The 24,844-nt window shown below is 40.9% G+C and overlaps 1 protein-coding gene across 1 annotated transcript; it reads right to left on the bottom strand.

Moving 5' to 3' along the window:
• Positions 1 to 7,522: 7,522 nt before the first annotated feature.
• On the bottom strand, positions 7,523 to 17,608 carry stc1l (stanniocalcin 1, like). Its single transcript, XM_064308214.1, has 4 exons — positions 17,337 to 17,608; positions 16,394 to 16,536; positions 13,885 to 14,096; positions 7,523 to 10,260 (listed from the first exon to the last, which is right to left on the bottom strand). Exons 1-4 carry the CDS (start codon positions 17,449 to 17,451, stop codon positions 9,978 to 9,980), a joined length of 753 nt encoding a protein of 250 aa, XP_064164284.1. The 5' UTR covers positions 17,452 to 17,608; the 3' UTR covers positions 7,523 to 9,977.
• Between the last annotated feature and the right edge of the window lie 7,236 nt (positions 17,609 to 24,844).

Here is a 24,844-nt window from a genome sequence, read left to right as displayed (position 1 = left end):
AAACTCGATTGCAGTTACCTGTGCTCTCCTCTTATCTTGATGCTCTCGACATACATGACATTCCAACTGCGTCATGTTTCTGAACGAACGGGTGCAATCAAAAAAGGCGCATTTAAACAACGTGGTTGGAAGACTCGCATGTAGCCTACTTTCATATGCCTAACAAACGCATACTTCGTTAAGCATTGGTGACCACAATACTGACATGGAAACATGCTTTCATACTAAGCTATCGCTGGCGAATGTTTGGCCGTTATGATACTGACTAGTTTAATGAATTTGAAACGCACGTAGCCTACCTGCGCGATCCGGCGACCCTCTAGCCAGCTGCAACAAAAAATACTCGAAATACAGGGTTGCCTTGGAAAAGAAGATTTATGTGAAATACATTACATTACATTACATTACATTACAGGCATTTGGCAGACGCTCTTATCCAGAGCGACGTACAACAAAGTGTACGTATTCTGTTGGAAATCAAAAACGAACAAATTGTAATATAGTTACTTTTAAATTCGTGTAGCCTATTAGGTGTGACACTCTAAACTTTGCATTGCTTTGTTAGCAAATTATCTCCCACCACTACTAACCAATGGCTTCCCAATATCCTTTGCCATTTCCAGTTAATTACTGCTAATTCAAACGGTTTTATGCAGTTAAGAGCAAAACGCCCACAATGCTGTTCTGTCTCCAGCAATGTGCTGTAGGCCTATATCAATAAAACAGCACGTTAGAATTTCCCTGTAATTTTACATCAATTTCCTACAGTGTACCAACAACGACTATATATATGTTTACTTTTATATTTATTGATTTTTATAGATTTAATCATCTGAAAGTGAAATATTCTTCTGCGGGCGTTTGGGCATATTATTTTACCGTTGTCAAGCAAAACTCTGGTTCGTAGTTCTATTTGCACCGTTGTTAAGCAAAATCCTCTGGTCGTTAGTTCTATGAAAACAATGATTTTATCAAGAAAAAATAGTTCCTTCTCGTTTCATACCATGCAATTAGTTTATACCATGTATAAAGCTTTTTGTCATTACATTTGTTGTGTTCAATACTAGATGTTACAGGCATTGTATTACTTTCCCGAGAGTAGTTGGAAAACTACCCTAAGGATGTGACGTGGGTGAAAGCGTGTTGACGAGGAGGGATTGGGTTAAGATGCATACAGTCCTGCTCTTGAGTAGCCTAAAGCTAATTCTGATACTCCGTGCTTGCCTCTAAAGCCTCCTGATTCTGCAACACAACAACATTATTTAATAAAACTACCACATGTAAACCATATGTCAGTCAAATTCATCTGCCTAACACTGTCTCGCTTTTTAAATGATGTGTTCGCACAGTGTAGACATAGCGTCTTTCTAAAACGGATTTTGAATGCAGCTAGCTTAATGATAGGGTCGCCGTCACTTGTCACGTAGCCAATATTGAAATTCTTGGTTTTAGGTCAGAATGGTCTCACGGCATGCTTGTTATCTCGGCTTGCTAGCTAGCTAACTATTGAATTGTATTCAGAACAGCGGTTACGATGAAACCAATCGTTCACAAAAATACGGATGAAAATGCGTCCCATAGCCATGAGTTAAATGCGCAACGCCAATTCTATTGTCCAAATAAGGGACGATTCCATTTGCTGAATGCGTAAAATAAAGCTAGCAACAACAGTAACTAGAAATGTGTTTCAGCTTTGCCATCAGTTGTGAAATTGGACATTGAAAGGGGGAGAGTATGTAACAACAATTCATTACATTACATTACATTATAGGCATTTAGCAGACGCTCTTATCCAGAGCGACGTACAACAAGTGCATAGGTTTCATGATGTAGAGGCGCAAAATAAACACTAGAGTGAAGTAAGGATCGTAGTGCCAGAAGTGACCACATCGATCAGGACTCCAACCCTGTAGAGTAAGCTTGTTCAGCAAGCAAGAATCCTACCAAGTACAAACTAGCACTGGAATCACACCTAATCATACAAAAACAATCCTGCCAGATACACTAACATAATCAAATTATCCTAGCTAGGTACGGTGAGCTGAACTATAGGCTAGGGAGGGGTGGGGAGAGGTGCAGCCTGAAGAGATGAGTCTTCAGTCTGCGTTTGAAAGTGGTGAGATTCTCTGCTGTTCTGACCGTCACGGGGAGGTCATTCCACCAGCGAGGGGCCAGGACAGACAGCAGACGGGAGCGGGAAGTGCAGACGCGAAGAGGGGGAGGTGCCAAGCGTCCAGAGGTGGCAGAACGGAGAGGTCTGGCTGGTGTGTAGGGTCTGATGATCCTCTGAATGTACCCTGGTGCTGACCCCTTAGCTGCCTGGTATGCAAGCACCAAGGACTTAAATTTGATGCGAGCCATAACAGGCAGCCAGTGGAGGTCAGTGAGCAGGGGGGTGACATGGGAATGTCTGGGGAGGTTGTAGACCAGACGCGCTGCAGCATTCTGGATGAGCTGCAGGGGTCTGATGGCGGATGCTGGCAGACCAGCCAGTAGCGAGTTGCAGTAGTCCAAGCGGGACAGGACCATCGCTTGAACCAGGAGCTGGGTTGCGTAGGTGGTGAGGAAGGGGCGGATTCTCCGGATGTTGTACAGGAAGAACCTGCACTTTCGACTCACCGCCGTGATGTTCTGGGAGAGGGACAGTCTGTTGTCCATCACCACTCCAAGGTTTTTTGCGGTGGGTGATGATGACACCACAGTGTCCCCCAGGGAAATAGAAAAGTTGAGAAGGTTAGAGGATGGAGCAGGGATGAAGATCATCTCCGTCTTGCCTGGGTTCAGCTTAAGATGGTGGTTATCCATCCAGTTCTGGATGTCCCTCAGGCAAGCAGAGATGCGAGCAGAGACCTGAGTGTCAGAGGGCGGGAAGGAGAGAAAGAGTTGGGTGTCATCGGCATAACAATGATAGGACAACCCATGGGCAGAGATTACAGGACCAAGAGATTGGGTGTACAGGGAGAATAGGAGGGGACCAAGGACAGAGCCCTGGGGAACTCCTGTGGCAAGGGGGCGAGGTGCTGATACTGCACCAGCCCAGGCGACTTGGAAGGAGCGACCGGAGAGGTAGGACTCAATCCAGTCAAGTGCTGTGCCACAGATCCCCATAGCTGCCAGGGAGGACAGGAGGATGGGATGGTTGATGGTGTCAAAGGCAGCAGAAAGGTCTAGGAGGATCAGGACAGATGAATGGAAGGCTGCTTGTGCGGCGTGAAGCGACTCATTGACCGAGAGGAGTGCGGTCTCTGTCGAGTGAATTCAAAAGCGAAAGAATAATGTTGCTGCTTAAACTTCTTTAGAATGCTGGATTTTGTATCGCATTGATTTTAGAACTGTTTAATGGCCGGGGTGTCCCTTTAGTGTGAAATAACTTGTTGAGCGCTTTAAAAAAAAAAAATAAAAAAAAATTTTCAAACCTGGACTGGAACACAAAAAAACTGGATTGGAAGAAAATGAAACCTGGACTGGAATTTAAAAAATAAACTGGACTGGAAGAAAAAAAAACCTGGACTGGAATTTAAAAAAAACTGGACTGGAAGAAAACAAAACCTGGACTGGAATTTTTTTAAAAACTGGACTGGAAGAAAACAAAACCTGGACTGGAATTCAAAAAAAAACTGGACTGGGAGAAAAAAACCTGGACTGGAATAAATAAAAAAAACTGGACTGGAAGAAAACAAAATCTGGACTGGAATTTAAAAAAAAAACTGGATTGGAAGAAAAAAATATGGAGAATAATGGTGGGGATTTTTTTTTTTTGGAGCTACCTTTGCGTTCTCTTGCAATACTTTTGCATTATCTCGCAACGCTTGACATTCACAACAGTTACAAAAAGCCATGTTGCAAATGAGTACACTCCCTCTGAGCAAAATTTGTTTCTGCTTCTAAATTATGACCATCACAAAAAAGAAAACAAAATTGACATGTATGAAACATATACTTAACCGCAACATAGAAAGATATGTCATCAATAACTGTAAAATCAGTGAATTAGCCAACATTGAGTGCCTTGATGTTTGATGGGGAGTGCTGAGCAACTTCAAAATTCAATTGAGCACCTTTGGGTCCTTGATATGTTTCATTGGTACCTGGTAAACCAGTGTTGCTGAAACACTACATCATATAGGAACCCCAAATATTTTTATTTGTAAAGAGATATAGCTGAATTTCCTGGATTTCCATTTATGGTGTGCACTGTATGTAAATGAAAGTAGTCATGTTTAGTATTTGGTTGCATATCATTTGCATGCTATGACTTCCTGATGTCTGTGACCTATCAACATCGTCAGAGTCTGGATATCTTATATTCAGGTTTTCCTACAAGCGGTACTAAAACTCTTTGCATTTGAACGGATCTCTACGGGAATTGGGGGGTGGGACTAGATTCAGCTGTAAATTATGCTGATACAGTATATAACACATTTGTTGGGTAAATGGCTTTAAGTCGTAAAGGTCCAAGGTATCAAATGAGCCTCAAACCATCATGCTGTTGTCAGATATGCAGCAGATATGCATGGGTCACTTCAAGAGTTGTTTCTCCTGAATAATTTGCCCATTGGGTTCAGTAGGACAATTGTTCAGGAGAAACAACGCTTGAAGTGATCCATCCATATCTACTGCATATCGGGCGGCAGGTTTAAGGTTTGAGGCTCATTTGATACGTTGGACCCTTGATGACTTAAAGCCATTTAGCCGACTCAAGAGTTTTTGTATCGCTTGTAGGACAACCTGACAATAAGATATGGCTGATTGGTGTCTGCTGCTATTCTCCCGTCTAGCTAAGCAAAACAGCGATCTGCTAAGCCTATCAAAATGCCTTATAAACTATATGCACTGAAAGTGCATCTTGACAAAATAATAGAATGGTAAGCAGGACAGAATGGTAAGAACAGGACAGAACTGTAAGGTGGTAAGATGAAAAACACAGGCCCAAGTGGCTTGAAACAATTTTGAAAACATTGAGTAGCATTGCTTTGGAATACAGCTTCTTTAATTTCGGTGAGGCAAGGTATAGTTTGTAGTACAGTAACTTGGCATCATTTTGACATCAATACTTTTAATGGCAGGCCTAGATTTAGCCAGTTTGAATGAATTAGTTATAGAGTGTTTTGTGTGTGTGAGTAACTTGACAGTTTTGTACGTTGAAAATGTGTTGCTTATGTGATTACATATATTAATCCATTACACACACAAACAAAATCACTATTTAGGGGCTCAATTTCGGTTACCCTGTTAGCGGCTCAGCACTCTGAATACTGAATGACTGGGAGTCACCCTTTGCCAACCTCAACACCACTCCGCGGCGGCAGTCAGCAGTCTCCGCTCCTCCAGGAAGGCACGTGGCCTGGCCTCCCTCCTGCTTGGCTGTGGGACACTGCCAGAGTGGGGACTGTGTTGAAGCAGACATGCTACACACTGGCCACCGTGGTTATTTTCACTTCCGTGTGCCTGCTCAGTCTAGTTAGTATTTGGACTGTCTAGCTGGACTGGTATTGGTGTTGTAAATACAGTTCATGTTTTCATAATGTCCTCAGGCCATATAAATAGAACTCCCAAGGGCAGCTTGTGGCCAGTCTTGCCCGTGTGTTAGATTCAGTGCTCTTCTCCTGATTACGGCTTCTCAGAAAAGGTCCAATGGGTCTGTCTGGTTCTGAGATCCCTACAATATGATGCTATTGGGAGACAATAGCGATCCACAGATTGGATCAGGACATCCCCAAACACAATAAATATTAAGGAAGAAGTTATGAATTGTTCATCAACTGGTTCATCATATTGATACTGGTGTACCTTTATAATGTTAAATTTTCAAGTATTTGTTTTTTTAATTTTTTTATTTTATTTATTTATTTATTTATTGGTTAGTCTGGCTTTTAACTGAGTTTTATGCATTTATCTGTTTTTTATGACAGTGTTTCCTCAGTTCCTGTTTTATTGAATGCTGTTATTATTGAGTGTTTTATTAATTTACAAAATCATTGCGTTGAGTATGGAATCGGGGGGCGGGGGGGTTATTGTATTGTGTTAAGCACTTTGTGTTACATTTAACTTCTATGAAAAGTGCTATACAAATAAAGTCTGATTGATTGATTGGTTTGCCTGTGGTATTCTGGATTGGTGACATTCAAATTATTGCTAGTGTAGACACTTTCAACTAGTGGTAGGACTTCACACTGGCTTACTTTATTGTGAAAGACATTTATAAAGTTTGGTATTAAATTTTATGGCTAAATTCACATTGCCAACATGGGTTTATAGATCACATTTAATAAAGCATGCTTCATAACCCTGGCCAGTGAAATGAGACCTGAGCCCTCTAGTAAGACCCAGAGATTTTGGGTCCTTCTGGATTTATTCTGTTCTTAAAATGGCCTCTGATGTTAGTTATGATGTTAGTGGGAAGGGTTACATTTGTAATAAGTCAGGAGACCTGACAGACACAGAAAAACACACCTGCATACACCTGAAGTCGAGTTCCAAAACTGGGATTAGGGGACCCCCTAGTGGTTTACTTCATCAAAATGGGGAAAAAATATCATTTAAGAACTTTTTTTTTTTTTTTTCATATTTCCACATTTTAAGATTTCAGAAAAAAACTACTTGGATTCAAATTAAATGATTAAAAAAAATATTTATTTGTCCTAGATAACATTTAGGTATTGTTTGATATTATATTAAATCACACTTTAGGTACGTTTCTAACATGTACTAATATGCTAATTGCAACTTGTAATAGGTATGGATGTCAAAATTTAGACTTATTTTTATTGAGGGGGCATTTATTTTAAGGATGGCCAAAGACTAAACATTTTAAACTGGCATTAAGAACAGATTAGTTTAAAATTTGTTCAGTACCCTCCTGTGGAAGTTGAGATGCTAGCACTTTTCCATTCGTAGGCTTACCTGATTGTGCCCAGGCCTACCTGAATGTGGGCTGACTTAGCTGAATGCGGCGATGTCTACCTGAATGCAGGCAGGCCTACCTGAATGCGGCGATGCCTACCTGAATGTGCCCGGGCCTACCTGAATGTGCCCAGGCCTACCTGAATGCACACAGGCCTACCTGAATGTGCCCAGGCCTACCTGAATGCACACAGGCCTACCTGAATGTGCCCAGGCCTACCTGAATGCGGGCAGGCCTACCTGAATGTGCCCAGGCCTACCTGAATGTGCCTAGGCCTACCTGAATGCGGGCTGGCTTACCTGAATTCGGCGATGCCTACCTGAATGTGAGCTGGTTTACCTGAAAGACCTACCCTGCAGTACTACAGGAAGGAGCTAGCCCCTGTTGGAGGAGAGCCTTATCTCACACTGGTGTGTCACTGGGGGGTGTAGAAGGGACATGAGTGTCCCAGGCCAGCTTAAACCCATGCCACAGTCAGCTAATGAGATGACTGAAGCTTGATGTTCAATGCTCTGCATTTGTACCAAAAGGCTGGAGGCAAAAGGGATTTCAGTTGGACAGGACAGCAGAGAGAAAAAACATAAGCTTCATAATGATTACACTCGATGACCAACGTAATACCATATACCAGATATGATCGTACTTTATTTGTTTACAGCCAAAGGACAACATACAGATGAAAAAATAGTGCTTAATTATTATACATACACAGCCGTATTTCAGTAGTACATAGAGAAAATTGAATAAAACCTGTACTGAAGAGCTATTAGTCAATCAATCAGGTTCAATCAGAATTCATTTGCACATGCATACTAAGATTTCACAGATGATTGGTAGTAACTTTCGGTTTTTGTCACCAATTGGTAAATATGAAAAGTATTTAGATTAATATGTGTGTAGAAAAATTCTGATTTAATTGTGTGAGGGGAACTGATTAGAACAAGAAGGGAAGGTGTTCTAAGCTTGGAAAGGATTCACCTGAGATGTGTAAAATCATTAAAGCCCAAACCAATTCAATTGTGAAATTGCTCTCCTAGCAATTGGGTTGAACTCCCTCTCCTTCAGAAAGACATGCAGATGTTTAAATTATCGTGAAACTTACAAACATTATTCCATATGAATATTCTTCCCATTTTGAAAAAAATCTGAAAGAGTCTATATGCATTTCCATATGCAGAGACTATATGCATTTCACTCTTGCATTTCAGGTGAGCAGAACTGGCAGACATAAGGTTCATAAGGTACATCCTCATATTGATTCAAATATCTGATTGTCAAAAATGGACTAAGTGTGCCAGCTCATTAAGTGTGTCAGAAAATAAAACTTAGTTACATGATTATCACCAGCAGGTGGCAGAGTGCCATGCACAAAAGACATGAAACTACCGAAATGATTGCCACAATGTGCACAGATGTGGTCATTTTTGCACAAATAATTTCTAATAAAAATAAGACTTTCATTCACATTTACATGGAGAAACAGTTACAAAAGGATGCCTTCTGGAATGTTACATACGTTCTGTTTAACATTGGCTGCAAGGTCAGGAACAAGGGCTTTGAACCAAATATGACAAGAACATGCTGCAGCTTATCAAAGGGGTTTTGGCTCACATTTCAAGTGGACAGACTTTGATGTCACTTCTAAACGGCCACCTTAACAGCAGCTGGAACAGTGCAGAGAAAATAGACTAAGTGTACATTAATGATAAATGTACTGATACATCCTTTACACTGGACATGCAGATATACTTTTTTCTTTCTTATTTTCTTAATGTGTGACGTTATTGATCTAACCAATGATTTGCCCCCAAAGACATGCAATAGTCCTTTGAAGCAAATCATTGAGGTTAATTCTGGAATCTAAGTTCAAGGTGCTTTAGGCCTTAACTTTTGCTCGAAAGCAAACAAAGAATCATCTTCTGAGTTTGGCTAAGGCCTTAAAATCAGCATAACAGGCAACAGTATGAAGCACCCTATCAAAATCTTAAAAAATCTGCACAGTGTTTCCTTAGCCAATCAGACTGGGTGTAGAAGAGTCTCTTCTTGCTATTATGATCTGTTATTAGTAGTATTTGCACAGCAAACCACCAAAAAGTGTTTGTACTTTTAACAAAATGTATAGAGCTAAATCATTCTGTGTTATGGCACACATGAGTAAGTAACACTATTGACATGTTGTGACCTTTCTGTCTTACAAGGGTTCCAAACCTTGCCGAGTTGCTGAGCTGTCTAATATAAGGCCCTGGAAAAATACCGGCAGATAATTGTGCCCAACTAGAAAAGCTGTAATGACCCTCATGACCAGCATGGGATCGAAGCACATGTCCTGCTCATAATGGCTCAACTGCCTCTGACTGGGCTTCAAGATTCACCACCGGGGCCCGAAACAGAACTGCGCATTCAACTCCTGGTACTTTACAGTGGTAACCATGGCAACTCAACCAAATAAAAACAATTAAATGAAAAAATATATATTATTTAGGAAATTAAATATCAATAAAATATTAACAAGACTACAGAATAGTCCTGTTAGGTCTCATTATGGTTGCATATCAGAACACAGGATCCTGATTATCCTCATTTCCAAAGAGCATGTTGTTTAATATCTGCTTTGAGGTTTGGGAAAAAGACGAAAAGATGTGATTGGCTATGCTCTGTAAAATCCTTGATTTGTACAAGGACAATATTTTTAAACTCAAAATATTACTTAGAATATAATGTACCTTCAACAAAATAAACTCATGCAGCCTGATATTTTCTTACAAAACTTGATGATATACAAGGCAATGCATAAAAAAAGAATGAATATTCTGTACCACATGAAGAAACACAAAGCTTCACATTACCAGCTGAGTGTCCAGTACAACTAGTACATTCAAATACAGGTCCACCATCAAATACTGTCGTCTAGTAGACCACATGTGTTTACTGAAGGTTTGTTTGTTTTAAAACCCTAGTTGGAAGCTTATTACCGCCTGTGTACATAAGAGGAAATAGCACAATTTGTTCTCTACTCTTTTTTAGGGGAGGGGGTTAAGGACAATCCATGAGTGCTAGCCTTGGTGGGTGGTAATTAGGAGCTGGTCGAGCGTTTCTTAGCAAAGAGGTGGGTGGGGTCCCGGGAGCGCAGGTTGGGCTGGATCTTGAACATGGGGGGCCCCATGGGCCAGCGCCAGCTGCCTCCTGCCCCCACTGGGCCAGTGCCACCGGCCGCGCTCGGGGGGCAGGCCTTGGTCTGGAGGAGCTGGAAGAGCACCCCCATCTCTGGCTCCAGGCGGGACACCAACCCGACCCTCACCTGCTCCACGGTGTCCTCATCACACGTCAGAAGACTCTGCAGCAGGGTGCTGTAGTACCTGTGGGGAGCCCGGAAGGGACGCAGACCAGCGGTCACCACACATTCAAAATACCAGCCAAATGGACAACTGCTGGGCTCCCTCCATCAACGTACTGGGAACAATTTGGCATCACAAGTTTTAAGTGACATACCCCTTTGTGAATATTGCTAATAGCTAATCTGAAGAAAAACGTTTTCACCAAACAAAAATAGCAAGTTACTCACATATACAAAGCACTGTCTGTAAGTCACAAATTAAAACTTAGTTGTTAGCTAAGTAAAAATAGGTATAGATAGGTTTGTAAGATTCAACATTTATTTAATAAGCCTCAATATTTAACCCCCCCCCCCCCCGGTATTTCTGTAGTGTGAATGATTGTATTTGTCTTGGTATAAATGCCTGTTCGTAAACTTGTAAGTATTTGTATGAAATCAAAGTCTTCTTGTTTCATAAATTAATATAAATGTGTTCTTCCATGAGGCTATTTGTTAATTGACATTTTGATTTGACGCAAATTTTGAATGACCACATTGTCTTCAAAAGGTATCATGAAAAAAACACTTGGCCAAGTTACTTGAAATAATTTAGGAAACATTGAATAGCATTGCTTTGGAATACAGCCTGTTTAATTTGTGAGCAATAATAGCCAATATTGTTTCTTGTAACTTGGCCTAATTTTGATATCAATACTTTTGGCATTTCTTTTTGTACTGAGTTTGTTATGAGTAAGTAATAATAGTAATGCATTTTAATGTAGGTCAGGAGAGACATGCACCCACATAAATACATGCAAGCATACATACATTCGAGCTGAAAGAAAGACATAGGCATGGATTCAGTAATTTTCATTTGCCAGGTTTCTGCCCACTTCTGGATTTTGTAGATTCCAAACTATTAGCTTGGCCCCCAGTTTTGTATCATCTGCAAATTTCACTAATGTACTTTCTACGTCCCTGTCAAGGTCATTGATATAAATGAGGAAGAGCAGTGGTCCCAGCACCAATTGTTGTGGGACTCCACTTCCCACAGTTCCCTGTTCAGATAATATCCTATTACTCTTTGTGTTCTACCCTGTAGCCAGTTCCAAATCCACTCTGAAATACCTCCTGTAATTCCTAGTGTCTTAACTTTGCTAACAAGTCTCTCATGTGCTACCTTATCAAATGCTTTTTGGAAATCTAATTATATAATATCATAAGCCTTGTAATAGTCAAAACACTTGGTAGCTTCTTCAAAGAACACTCAGGCATGACAAAAACCAAGCTGGCTATCCCTTAGGATGCTGTATTTTCAAGAAACACTTCTAACTTGTCTCTTATGATAGATTCCAGTATTTTACAGGTGATGCAAGTTAAACTGACAGGCCTGTAATCTCCTGGATCAGGATGGCCCCTTTTCTTATATGTTGGTTTTATATTACCTTTCCAGTCCTCAGGCATTTCTTCAGTTTCTAAAGACTAAGTCTAAAAATATCTGGCAGTGGTTTAAAGATGATAGCACCTAACTCTTTGAGTACCCTTGGGTACATGCCATCAGGGTCTGCTGCCTTATTTGTTTTAAGTTTATGCAATTTATCCAGTACTTCTTTATCCTCTACCTCAATATCTGCTAAGACATTCTTAATACGTCTTCCAGTCTATTAGTAACCTCTTCTCTAGTAAAACTCTCAACAATATATCTGTTTAAAACTTCAGCAATATCTTTATTCTTATAAAGCAATGCTCCTTCTTCATTTCTCTGCATCCTCCTACAATTTCCTTTTCCTACTACAGTACTGAAAGAAACGTTTAGGATTACCTTTTGCATCTTGGGCGATTTGTGTCAAAGAGCCTCTTAGCTTCCCGTAGTTCTTTTTTAACCTTAGCACACATTCACAATATTCAGCCTTATTGCTCTCAGTGCTGTCGTTTTTATGCATCTTATACAGTCTTTTTTCTCTAAGTCTTCCGTATGGCTTTGTTCATCCATTGGGGAGAGCACTTCTTCAACTTACTTTCCCTTACTTCTGAAATAAATTTGCATTGTGTCTCAAGAATAACCCTTTTGAACCTGCCCCACTTTTTCAATGTTACTTAAATGTACTCGCATCTTGTTAAAACTGGCTAGTCTCTTCTTCTTCTTCTTTCGGCTGTTCCCGTTAGGGGTTGCCACAGTGGATCATCCATTTCCATCTCTTCCTGTCCTCTGCATCTTCCTCTGTCGCATCAACCACCTGCATTTCCTCCCTCACCATGTCCATGAACCTCCTCTTTGGCCCTCTTCTTTTCCTTCTGCCTGGCAGCTCCATCTCCAGCATCCTTCTCCCAATATGTCCAATGTCCAAACCATCTCAATCTTGCCTCACTCACTTTGTCTCCAAACCGTCTAACCTGAGCTGTCCCTCTAATATACTAATTCCTAATCCCGTCCAACCTCCTCACTCCCAACGAAAATCTTAGCATCTTCAACTCTGCCACCTCCAGCTCTGCCTCCTGTCTTTTGGTCAGTGCCACCGTCTCCAAACCATACAACATAGCTGGTCTCACTACCCTCTTAAAAACTTGAGGCTTGTCTAAAAATTGTAATTTTGACCGTAGAGTCCTTGTTAATTTGCAGAAATACATCAGAATTAACAGCAGAATGATCGCTAGTCCCAAGTGGCTCGAAATTCTGTGCTATGCTACAAATTCTGTCTGGATCATTACATACCAGATCATTACGCACCAGATACAGAATTGAGTTCCCTCTTGTAGGCTGATTGACATACTGTGCCAAAAAAGGTCATTTTATAAACATATAAAAATTATTTCTCCCTTTTTTATTGTCCTGTCATCAATTTCCAATTAATAGCATGGTAAGTGAAGTGACCCATAATAGTACTCTCACATTCCTGACAAGCTTGTTTTATGTTTCCAAAGAGCATTGAGTTCACACTACTGTCTGAACCTGGAGGCCGGTAACACACCCCTACCATAAGGTGGTCAATTTCTGGAATTTCCTGCATGGGAAGATTTTCTTTTACATAGAGAGCTACACCCCCACGTCTCTTACTGGATCTATCCTTCCTAATGAGTTTGTACCCTTCTATTTTATATTTATCCCCATCCTCCTCCCCAGGCCATGTCTCTGTAATCCAAACTATGCCATAGCCCCCAGTAATCATAGTGGCCTCAAGTTCCAAAAAATATTTTTTTATTCTTCTAGCATTTAAACAAAGACGTTTCAGATTATTACTTCTGCACATCCTCTCCCATTCCTTCACCCCCCGCTGTCCCAAGCCACCCTTACTAAAATGTAGCTTTAAAAAGATTTAATTAGTGTTCACAATATTATAGGTAGCCAGACATAGGTCAAATACGAATTTGTTTTGGATTCAAATACTTTTCTACGCTTTACTGATCTTGTCTGGTGTATTGGAACCAATGAAATACTCTCCAAAAGTGTAAACCCCACCTTCTGGCCATATCGGCAAGCTCAATTACACCAGGCAAGATCAATAGAGCATAAAAAAGTATTTGAATCCAAAACAAATACATATTTGACCCAGGTCTGTAGGTAGCCTTGACAGCTTCCATCTGGGCAGTCTGCACCTCCCTAGCCTTATGTTAGAGATGAGGAAATAAGGGTCATACTGTGTTTGTGTGTGTGTGGTGGGGGGCTTACCTGTTGGGAAACTGGCTGGGCACCTGGGCCACCTCCCCCATGGCCTCTGGGTTGCTCTGGGCGACAGAGCAGAGGTCTAGTTTGCTATAGCACTCCTCCTGAACCTCTGAGATCATCTTCTGGAAGGATGAGCAGCGGCGGATGGTAAGGAACACTTTGGAGGTGATGCCATTGGCTATGCACTTCAGGCTCTCCTTCACAAAAGTCTTGCCCTGTGTGACATGCATCATGCAACACATAAGGCAAAGAAATTCTCATGTTCTGTTCATCCAGTCCCCAGTGGTATCAACTAATACTAGTAATATTCAATTCAATTTTATTTGTATAGTGCTTTTTACAAAGGGCGTTGTCAGAAAGCAGGTTCACAGAGATATGGGCCTGAACCCCCCAGAGCAGGCCGGGGGCAAAAGTGGCTAGTAAATCTCCCAGGCTGGTAACAGGAAGAAACCTGGAGCAGAACCTGACGCAGAGGGGAAGCCCATATGCCACTGGCTAGCACCGGTTAACTGGGAAAAGGCTGATTAAGATAAGATAAGATAGACTTTATTAATCCCCAGGTGGGGAAATTTGGGTGTTACAGCAGCAGATAAAAACAACATATCACACATAGACATAAAAGACATAAAAAGGGCTTATACTAATTTGCTTTAAAAATAAAAATAAAAAAGTGCTTTTTTTCAGTGCAGCAGAAAAGTCCTTTAAATATTGTACTGTAATACTGTACATGTATAATAAACAAAAACATGAGAGCACATAAATATCAATGACAAATATGTACATGAAGTATGCGGTGCTGTTATGTGTGGAATATGTAGTAGTGCTATGTACAATATGGTATTACGCCAGCTGTGGTATTTTTTAAAAACTGCTAAAAAAGCCCTTGCTACATGCTTTGATAAGAAGACGACTCCAGTGGGCCAAGCTCCATCAACACTGGCCCCAGAAAGACTGGAAAAAGGCTTTGTAGCAGATACACATCCATTGAGACCAGAAGTTTATAGTTGCCGTTTCACTGCAGTCAGGGAAACTGGTTTCTCTCTAGGTGCACTGTGTTCTTCCTCTAGTTATGATGCATTTGTACGATGGTTTCTATTGCTAGACACCACAAGATATTTGTCAGTGCCTCTAATGTTATCCTCCTTCTTCCTGGAAGCACTGCACCTGGAAATCTTAAGCTTCTTTTCAATTTCTCGCTGGGAAAACCTTGCCACAATACGTTTACTTGACTCGGCACATCTAAGCCTAACGCGTTCTTCTTTGCCATATTTCTGGCAACTGTAATACCTATTTTACTTGCACTGTACAGGCGAATGGTATTAGGCTACCTGGGTATTAAAAAAAAAAAAAACTTAAGGTAGATGAGATTTCAGTAAAACTCATCTTTTTGTGTAATAGTAGGTAAAATGTAAAAATAATGTTTATACTAGTACTATAGTATACTATACTAGTTTTTTTATTCAATAAATGTGCATACATTAACTGAATTATTCCCCAGTTTAGTCTTTATACCAATTCCCCGTGTGTATCACACAGTCCTGGTCAATGCGCTATCCTCTGCTGGTCTGCGGAGGGTGTAGACTACCACACACCTCCTCCGATACATGTGGAGTCGCCAGTCACTTCTTTTCACCTGACAGCGAGGAGTTCCACTAGGAGAGTGTAACGCGTGTGGAGGTTCATGCTATCTCCCCAGATCCCCTCCCTGCTGAACAGGCGCCCCAACCAACCAGTAGGAGTCGCTAAGGCAACGATCAGGGCTCATACCCTCACCAGCTTCCCACCCGCGAACACTGCCAATTGTGTTTGTCGGAACGTCTGACCAAGCCGGAAGTACTGCTGCCGGGGATTGATCTGCGGTGGTAGGCAAGTGCTTATACTTCTACACTATCCAGACTGCCCAATGTACAGTTACTTTTAAAAACCACAGGTGGCCTAATACTTTTGGCCTGCGGTGTAGGAATAATGTTTTTGTGGTCGATGAACTAAGCCTAAATGCATTCATGGTGGCCTGATTTTTCAGACATGACAAACTATTTCAATGAAATAAGCCAAGGCAAGGAAAGCCTTATACCCCTGCAGATTACTGCTTTAGATTCCACATTTAAAAGTAGTCTTGTCTGAATTTGAAGTTTAGGGCAGAACAACATTAAATTTTGTTCTTGTTGGCAAGTGCACCTAATCTTTTCTTCTTCTAAAAAATACAATTTGATTCTTGGGTATAGCTCTGTACAAACAGGTCAGTATAGTGTAGCTCAGTACAATCGGCTCAGTATATGTAGTGCAGCTCAGTACAATTGGCTCAGTATGGTGTAGCTCAGTACAATCAGCTCAGTATACCTAGTGTATCTCAGTACAATCGGATCAGTATAGTGCAGCCCCTTACAATCAGCTCAGTATAGTGTAGCTCAGTACAATCAGCTCAGTATAGTGTAGCTCAGTACAATCAGCTCAGTATTCAGTATAGTGTTGCTCTATGGTGGCTGTTGACAAATGTAAAGTATGCCGGCACCTGTGTGTCAAATTTGGCAGCACCGTGGAGGAAGGACCTGCAGATTTCATGCATGCCGTCGGTGTTGCAGGTGGAGTTGTCAAGACAGGCAAATGCACTGCAGCCCACCTGCAGGGCCCCGTTCAGACAGCGTGCAACATCAGCTGTGGAGAGACAGACAGAGAGACAAGTGTTGTTCTGATAAACATGCACATGAAGTCACCAGGAAAATCCACAGGAATTTTGGATAACTCAGTTTTAAAAAACACTTCTCTTACATTACATAATTCATATTCAGAGCAAGCTGGTGCAGTGAACAACTGATTGGAGTACAGCCCCATATACCATTGGCTTGGCTACTGAGTAGTAGCCTACCATAGTTCACTTGATGGTAAATGGTAAATGGACTGCATTTATATAGCGCTTTTATCCAAAGCACTTTACAATTGATGCCTCTCATTCGCCAGAGCAGTTAGGGGTTCGGGGTTAGGTGTCTTGCTCAAGGACACTTCGACATGCCCAGGGTGGGGTTTGAACCGGCAACCCTCCGGCTGCCAGACAACCGGTCTTACCTCCTGAGCTATGTCGCCCCACTCGACCAGCGTTAACTTTCTTTTTTAAATCAGATTCACCCATTTAAACTTCGCATAGACAAATAACATACACACATACATACACATTCTATTTACTATTGTTGTGAACTGTTACTAAACAGGTGATGAACGCACGCGTGCTTGACTCCTCTCATGTGACCAGCAGAACTGTGGCGTAAAGATTCGCGTGCTCTTACATGATTGTTTTCAAAAAGAAATGTATAAAAATTAGAAACCCAAGTCGTCATCAGTGCACAAGTGTCTCCAATGTACCGTAGACGCAATTTCAGATATAAAAAGAGTCGGGACATCAACGAAGCCACCAGAATATAAGGAACATAGTGAACGCATACTGAAAATCCGGTACTTACATGGGCTGCTGGCGGAGAAGCGCGCTGTCCTTGGAGATAAGGGCTCGCTCTCATCCTGCTCGTAGGCAGCAGTTACCAGCACAAGCGTGAGGATTAGCCCACTCATTCGCAGCATTTTTAAGCAAGGATACTTAAGGTTTCTGGATGTGACAACAAATGGCGCAAGGCGGTTTCTTGTCTGGTTCAGAAAGTTTGTAGTTTAGACCTACAGTGACGATTGTTTACCGGTGTTATGCTTCTGCTGTTCCGCAATGCTTCGTCCGAGCGCAATTTGCAGTTTATATAGGACTCTTATATCAACGAAAACTTGACGGACATCACAAAACGTCAGTTTTTGGCCAATCAGATTACAACAAGCTGGACACAATGTGATTCTGTGACGACGTTTAAATCGATTTTCCAACTAAGTGCCATTCAGGAACTTTTTCGTCCTTATCTTGAGCCATTATCTTTTAAGTGTCTGCTTAATGGTTGTCGACAGTGACACGTTCCATTTTTCGCAACTGTTTAATGAATTACCTTGACTAATAACTAAGGCAGGAAAGGTTTAGCCAATCTAGGTATGACACAACGCCTTGATTACCCTATAAGACTTGAATAATAAATCAATAATAAATTGTGAGTATTTAACTCACACAAATAAAGCATTCATAAATTCTCAATCAAAATTAAGGCCGACAAGTAATGTAATGTCTTCATAGATATGGAGGATGGACAGATCTGCTGCCTGTACCATATTGACCACATTATTATTTTTTTGAAAACATATTATGAAAATCGACAAATTAGCAAATAGGCCTATCTCTTTCCCCCAACTCTTTGAACTCAGCTCTTTAAAAAAAAATTTAATTCTGTTTTATCCGATAATATGGATGTTAATAGCCAGAACTGCTTAGAAGGTCCAATGTGATAGGCAAAAATTTAGTCGTGACGTCATCAACATATCTTTTTCAACATATTTTTTCCTTGTCTTCTAGTCAAGTCGAATGGCGGTGTCTGTGACATCATTATAGCTATTTTAAAAGGTATTTTGACTAGTCAAAATATATTTGCAGATATCTTGAAGTATCATTATGATTAGTCACATTGTGATTATGACGAGTCAAAATGCATTTGTAGATATATAAAATGTAATTATGGATAGTCAAGCAAAGCTAGAAATATTAAAAGGGCTTGCCATACGAATCCATTCACGTTATGTTGTAATTAATAAATAGTTGTGCGCAATATCAAAATAAATGCTATTCACAAAACATGTTGCTTTTATCTCTCTAGCATATGGAAAATTATTCTACATGGTTATTTGATCATTATTTCATATTTAATCATTATTTCTACATGCTCACTTTCCTTTTTACATCACTTTGGTACAACGTGAACAAGTATGATGGAGAAAGAGGAACTGTGGTGGGTTTCCCTAAAGAACCTTTTTAAATGCTGTTGCCTGTTGCCCTAGGCTTACTTTTTGGGGGCTGGTCCTCTGTAAAGCTGCTTTGTGACAAAGCTCCTTTGTTAAAAGCGCTATACAAATAAAATTGAATTGAATTGAACTGAAATGCCTCAGGATCACTCTTAAAATAAACAGTTTCCCAAACACATTTGTTCATACTTAAAGGTATATGTGGGATTTTGTGGCCCTTGTAGACTCTGTGTTTGTAAACCCCACTCACCTTAGTCCTCAACCCCACCCACACCTCCATTGAGGACACACTCTCGAGCGCTACAAGCAAAATGTCAAGCGAAAAGATGAGGTGGTCAGAGATACTGAAAATAGCATTTTTAGCAACATGAATGATTCCATATAGATGGTAACAATAATTATGCAGTGTTATAATTATCTTTACCCTGAGTGCACCCCTTAGTGCATGGGAACATCGTACAGTAGCTACTCCGTACTGCTGGTGCAGTTATGTTATGGTTTTCCTCGCTTGATATTTAGCTATTCTAGGCCCTGTTTCACAAAGCAGGATGACTGAGTTTGCATGTAAACACAGAATCACATGGGGAATAAGTAATATTAGCAGGCCATAGGTCAATCATATTTAGCTAATATACTTTTAAAGTGAATGACCTTTTCATGAAGGTATTCATAGCCTTTTCAAAGTTTTTAGTAACTTTGTTAGCTTTGTTAGTGAAGTTGGCTACACATAACGTTAGCTAGACAGAATTCATTTTCCCTTATTGAAATAAATGTAGGTGAATTACAGAGCTAGCTAAGGTGCAACTATAAACAGTAACTGCAGTTCCCATTGGGGTGAGACGTCTTGATAGACGAACAGAATTCGATGCAAAAGCTACCCAACTTTGGCAATCTAACTGCATAAGGTAACTAGCTAAAAGTAACAGTACTGACACAGCCTGCAGGATGGGGTGGGGTCGGATGATAGGGGACAGGGGGGTGGGAACATCAGGGAGGCGGTGATGGGTCGGACTTAATAGTTAGCGTGTAATCTGCTAGCAATCCAGAAGTGAAACCAAGCATGGACATGAGATCACAGCAGTGAAAGGTTGCTAGCTAGCTACAGTTTCATGGTTTCGTTTTTCAGCTTGTCTGTGTTAGAAGCAGCATAGGAAATGGACGACTGTAGATTGCTTTTTGCTAACAATGGCAGTTTGTTCATTTTGCAAATTTGGTGTTTTAAAATGCCGTATGCTTCTGTTGCTAATTAACGTTGATTGTGGCGCCCCTATTTAATTATGCCGAGGTGTGCAGATAAAATTCTGAGACAACGATATCAATTTAATCCAGAATAAAGTTATGCAGTGTAAAGCTAGGACTTTTGCGATAACTCTGATTCTTTTCAAAAGAAAAGTCCCAAGGATCAATATAATGGAATTAAACTGTAACGACAGTTATTCTAAAAATATTTACTATTCCTTTTCATGATGGCAAAGCGCATAAGCGCTTGTACTCCATCTTCGTTCCATGCAAATAAAGGCTCTGGCTCACAAAACTTGGATCAAACTTTCAAACTAGGTGTTGCAGATCAAATTTGAACCAAGATTCAGCAACTACATTGCTTATTTCTTGCCTCAGATGTTTTCAGAAATATATTTTAGTGGACAGTTTATGTGGAAAAAGAGAAAGTTTATCAACGCTCTGCCATATTGTTCTGTTTTGAAAATGTGAGCCAAACCAAGGTCCGGCCAGTGTCTATCCAATCAGGTCCTGGCAGTAGGCTAAGTCACTTGTACATATTGATTCCATAGAGGCATCCACCCAATGGAACCCACCTACACTATTTGGCCATTAAGCTGCAAACTTTGGGGTCCGGCGCATCACCAGATGTCCTCGCCGGGTCCGGTGAGAACGCCCCTCCAGTCAGATGTAGGGCTCCATGGCTCCATGTCTCTTCTTCCTTCATCGCCCCCCAGACATTCCCGCCCCCTGACTCCCAACATCCGACTCCACCCCATCCTGTAGGCTGCAGTAAGGGGTACTTGAGTTTATGACATCGCAACCTAGCTTGTCCCAAGTACCTTGTGCAAAAAAAAAAAAAACTTGGCCTGTATTTTTGGGCAAATACAGGCCGAGTTTGGATTTGAATGCAGGGCCATATTTTATCTAAGGTAAAAAGCCAGATGAACTCGAGTCACGTTACTGAGTACATCAGGTTCCCTTTTACATTACCTATTATTCCAGGGGCTCCGGCCAGCAAAAGCATGTGGTGCTAATACTGCAAATTAGCAGTCTGGGTGGTCTGCATTGCAAATATATCAAAGAATGTAAGACAAATTCTGAAAATAATTCAGGTAGTTTAAAATGATTTAGCCTACTGAACAAAGAAAATACACACCCAACAAAGGTAGAATCCAGCTTTCCCAAGGCCAGACCTCTGCCTTCTGCCCCGTCAGCTTTTCAAAAACCTTTTGCTTTTTTTCATTGGTCTGTTTTTTGCGATCGAAACATTTGCTGTGAATTGTTTTACAGTACAACCAATAGTAAGGTATCCCATGCCATATACACTAAATAATTCCCCATAATGCATTGCCATTCACAGTAATGCACTGTGTAATGATTTCACAGTATTATACTGCTCAATATACTGTAAAATACTGTCCCGTTTACAGAAACTGTGTACAGTTTAGCTTTATGGCAGATCTTGCTCAGCGGGCCATGGCTGATTGGTTGTTAGCTTTGCTAAATCTCACTTTCACTAATTAAACAACAACAACAACAAAAAACCCTCAAGCACCCTGTTACGTCCCCTGCCTCTGCTTGCCTGGGTAGTGCAGGTGGAGGTAGTTGCTTAATTACCTAATTGCCTGATTGCCTCCACCTGCCTGTGGCCCAATATAAGCCCAGTAGTATGAGGCAGGAGAGTTTTTCTTTTGGGGCTTTTGTGTCCAGATGCTTTATTTGGGATCTTTCAGGTTTCTTTTGTGGTTTTGTGTTTGTAGTTTTTGTGAAGATCGTTTTGTTTGAACTTTGTGGGTTTTCCTGTGTTTTTAGTTTGTGCCTTAGTTTGTAATTTAGATTGATAAATGCCTGGATTTGTGTTTTTAGATCAGTTTTTGGATTGTTTTTGGGTGCATTGGACTTGTTGTTGTGGCTTTTCGAGCCGGGCTGTAACGCACCCCAAAGACCAGACCCAAAGCCCCCACATTCCAGCCATAGCTGTTTATGAAGCTTTGTTTAATTCTGAAAAATGTTTTTCATTTCATTAATTTCCATTAACTTGTACATTAGTTCAATTGATATTGTATTATAATTTGCTATCACCTTTCTGCAGTGAGTTCTGTGGTAGTTTGCTGATGGTGTTAAATTATGTGCAGTTTGAATAATTGATTGTGAATTATTGATTGATTGATTAAAACTGAAGACTAAGAGGGTTGAGTTTGGTATAGGTTGGTGTTCTGAGAAATGAACACTTGCTATTGGCAATGATTTGTCAATCATTCACCGGAAACAATGAAAATTTGTGGACAACTGAAAACCTGAGGTCCCAGGATTCAGGTCAGCTTTAGTCACAGGTCATCAAACATGCACATGTACTCACTCACACACACACACACACACAAACAAGCATGCAGGCATGCACACACACCACACACACACACAAACATGCACGCAGGCACGCACACACACAGGCACGCGCACAGGCATGTGCGCACACACACCCGCACGCATGCACACACATGCACCACACGCACACACAGGCACGCACGCAGGCACGTGCACACACACACACACCACAGACGCGCACACACTCACACATACACACAAACTTGCACACCAGCACACGCACACACACATACACCACACAGGCACGCACGCAGGCACGTGCACACACACACACCACAGACGCACACAGACGCGCACACACTCACACATACACACACAAACTCGCACACCGGCACACACACATACACCACACGCAGGCACACTACTGTGCAATACTGTTTGGAGGGAAAAAGTACTGTTCACTAACACCAAAACCTCATCCCAACTGTGAAGCAGGCTGGAGGGAGCATCATGGTTTGGGGCTGCTTTGCTGCCTCAGGGCCTGAACAGTTTGTAATCATTGAGGGAGCAAAGAATTCAGAATTGTATCAAGACATGTTACAGGAGAGTGTCAGGCAGTGGTTCTTCACCTGAAGCTTAATATAAATTTGGTGATACTACAAGACAATGACCCAAAACACATGAGTAAATAAACAACAGAATGTTTTAAACAGAAGAAAATTCATGAATTTACCTTTTGTAAGTCACTTTGATGCACTGTACATATGGGAAGCCAGGCTTTCCTTGGCCATGGAACAAGTCTTTATTTTATAACAAATTATTATTTTGCAACATATTCCAATGTTCCTTCACATTTTTATCACATCTCACCGGATAATGAACACGCATTGTGTCAGACACCATTCTGTGTACATGGGACAACTATAATATGGCAGTTAGCCCTAAAGGCCCTGCCTTGTTCTTTCAAAACCAACAAGTGTGGAACACAAAAAATGTTCTTTAAATTTAAAATACACCAAAAGATGAAGATGAAAAAAACACTGACATTTCGGCCAAAGGAAAAAACATAAGTATATCTTGGTTATCTTGGTTGGGCCACCGTAGGAGACACTGCCAGGCTCAAGACTCATTCCCTTTGTCACTCCACCATCGCAGAGGGGGACGGTTACCAGGAAAGGCAGAGTGAGGAGGATGTGTTCAAACTAATCACAGAGGGGGACGGTACCAGGAAAGTCAGAGTGAGGAGGATGTGTTCAAACTAATCACAGAGGGGGACGGTACCAGGAAAGTCAGAGTGAGGAGGATGTGTTCAAACTAAAACACCAACATGTTCACGCAAAGGCAGCTTTGTGGGATGTCCCTCAATCACAGCATCACCCCGATTTTTATAACCGGTTTCTGATGATTTGAATTGTAATACCATGCACTTAGTGAATTTTGATACCATGTACTTAGTGTCTTTTAATACCATGCACTTAGTGACTTTTAATACCATGCACTTAGTGACTTTTAATACCATGCACTTAGTGAATTTTGATACAATGCATATAGTGAATTATAAATCCATGCACTTAGTGAATTTTAACACCATGCACTTAGTGAATTTTGATACCATGCACTTAGTGAATTTTGACACCATGCACTTAGTGACTTTTAATACCATGCACTTAGTGAATTTTGATACCATGCATATAGTGAATTTTGACACCATGCACTTAGTGAATTTTGATACCATGCACTTAGTGACTTTGAATACCATGCACTTAGTGAATTTTGATACCATGCATATAGTGAATTATAAATCCATGCACTTAGTGAATTTTGACACCATGCACTTAGTGAATTTTGATACCATGCATATAGTGAATTATAAATCCATGCACTTAGTGAATTTTGACACCATGCACTTAGTGAATTTTGATACCAGGCACTTAGTGACTTTTAATACCTTGCATTTCGTGAATTTTGATACCATGCACATAGTGAATTTTGATACCATGCACTTAGTGAATTTTGGATTTCTACTTTAACTTCATCAAGTCTTTATGAAGCATAACCAACACCTACAAATGTATAATTCATTATTTAAATGAATCTTATGCTGTATTCATTAATCAGATATGGAAAACAAATGTTCAGTTAAATATTAAAACTAAAATACAATATTTTGAAGGCTTTTTCCTATGGGTGTATCTGTCTCTGTTGAGCAGAAAGGCCTCGATGGCTGAACAAATCAGGGTGCAATACCCTCATCCACATCTTCGTTTTGTTTCCCAAGCCCAAAGCTCAGTGATGGGTGTCAGGGGATGTAAACAAAGACAAGTGTGTCCTTTTCCTTGCTTAAAAATAGGGAAGTTATTTTAAGGAACATTCCTTAAGGGCATATTTACTTTTAGGTTTAACACTCTTTCGCTTTATTTTTATCAGATCAAATGAAATTGCTTAATTAGCATGTAGTGACGCAGGAACAGGGTGGAGTCAGTGTTTTCTCCAGCTGCCTGTGGCCAGCAGACCTGCGCAGGGGCCCCGGGGCCATATGCAC

The sequence above is a fragment of the Anguilla rostrata genome, chromosome 14 (genome assembly GCF_018555375.3).
Source record: "Anguilla rostrata isolate EN2019 chromosome 14, ASM1855537v3, whole genome shotgun sequence".
Lineage (NCBI taxonomy): Eukaryota > Metazoa > Chordata > Actinopteri > Anguilliformes > Anguillidae > Anguilla > Anguilla rostrata.
Note: the sequence above shows the minus strand (reverse complement) of the source record. Positions and strands in the feature narration are given on the sequence as shown.